Source organism: Charadrius vociferus, unplaced genomic scaffold, assembly GCF_000708025.1.
Source record: "Charadrius vociferus isolate BGI_N301 unplaced genomic scaffold, ASM70802v2 scaffold593, whole genome shotgun sequence".
Taxonomy (NCBI): Eukaryota; Metazoa; Chordata; class Aves; order Charadriiformes; family Charadriidae; genus Charadrius; species Charadrius vociferus.
In genome coordinates, this window is record NW_009647739.1 from 2,136,164 (window position 1) to 2,137,217 (window position 1,054).

The 1,054-nt window shown below is 49.5% G+C and overlaps 1 protein-coding gene across 1 annotated transcript in view; it reads right to left on the reverse strand.

The window, feature by feature from the left end:
* Positions 1-216: 216 nt before the first annotated feature.
* SBK1 (SH3 domain binding kinase 1) overlaps positions 217-1,054 on the reverse strand; it is a 108,975-nt gene continuing 108,137 nt past the window's right edge. The window contains exon 4 of the mRNA XM_009881971.1: positions 217-310. Coding sequence (XP_009880273.1) covers positions 217-310 — 94 coding nt within the window. The remainder of the gene's footprint in view (positions 311-1,054) is intronic.

Here is a 1,054-nt window from a genome sequence, read left to right on the forward strand (position 1 = left end):
GGCGACGGGGGCCGCAGGCGCAGCGGCGCAGGCGCCGGCCCGGCCGCCATTTTGGTGGTTGTGAGGGAGTTCGCTCAGCGGGTCCGCTCGGGGGCTCCGCCTCGCACTGGGGGTCCTCACGGTCCTCAGAGCTGGCGGTGTGCTGTGACAAGTGCTGAGGGCAGGGGTTAGCTCATCCCCTGGTCTACAGGGGGCTGCGTGCTCGTGAGCATCGCCTCAAAGTGAAGGTTTGTTTCCCGCCATTGCCTTCGCCTTCTTGGCTTCTCCCTCGTTGCCATCGCGCCCGGACAGCGAGGCTCCCGAGGTGGACCTGACAGGAAATGTCAGTTCTAGTGACACGGAGAAGCTCAGGATTTCATATCGCAGTTGGCCCAAGGTCTCCAGAAAGCGCCTATTGTGTTACAGCTGTCTGACAAGTCTGCGCTTCGTTTTAAACATGAGTCCTGCTTGCTCCCAGAGAACATGCTGGATTAGATGACTGATAAGTCAGATCCAGTATAACACCCTTAGCCCTGGGAGACTGACTTTCTGTCAAGCTGGCAGAAGGAGCCACAGTAGGCTGTTTGTTTTTAGCAACAACTTCTGCTTAACGGACAGGGCGTAGTACTTCAACCTTGGGGATTTCCCTCCATTTTACCTAAATTGGATTCAGGGGTTGTTTTGCATGAGCAAAGCTGCTACTGTATGGATATGGCATATGAAGTATTTGCAAAGGCATTTTTTGAGTTGTAAACTCCCAGGGCATAAGATGAGTTTCACTTTACATTTTGAGGAGTGTTACTGGTCTATGCCAATGCAAACAATAGCCACAGTGGAATCATATGAACGGTTATTTCAGTACTGACCAACATAGTCACAAACCTCTTAACCTTTCTTGACAAACAGAAATTATTTACTCCTACATTTGATTCCCCAGGAAACCATGCAATTGTAGCATAAGATTCAAAAAGCAAAGGTTTTCCTTGAAGATTAATTATTTGACCTGTTAGTACAGCAATGGTCCCTACTGTGTTGTCTCAAGTCCTCATGTAAATCAAGGAAAACATGAGGAAAG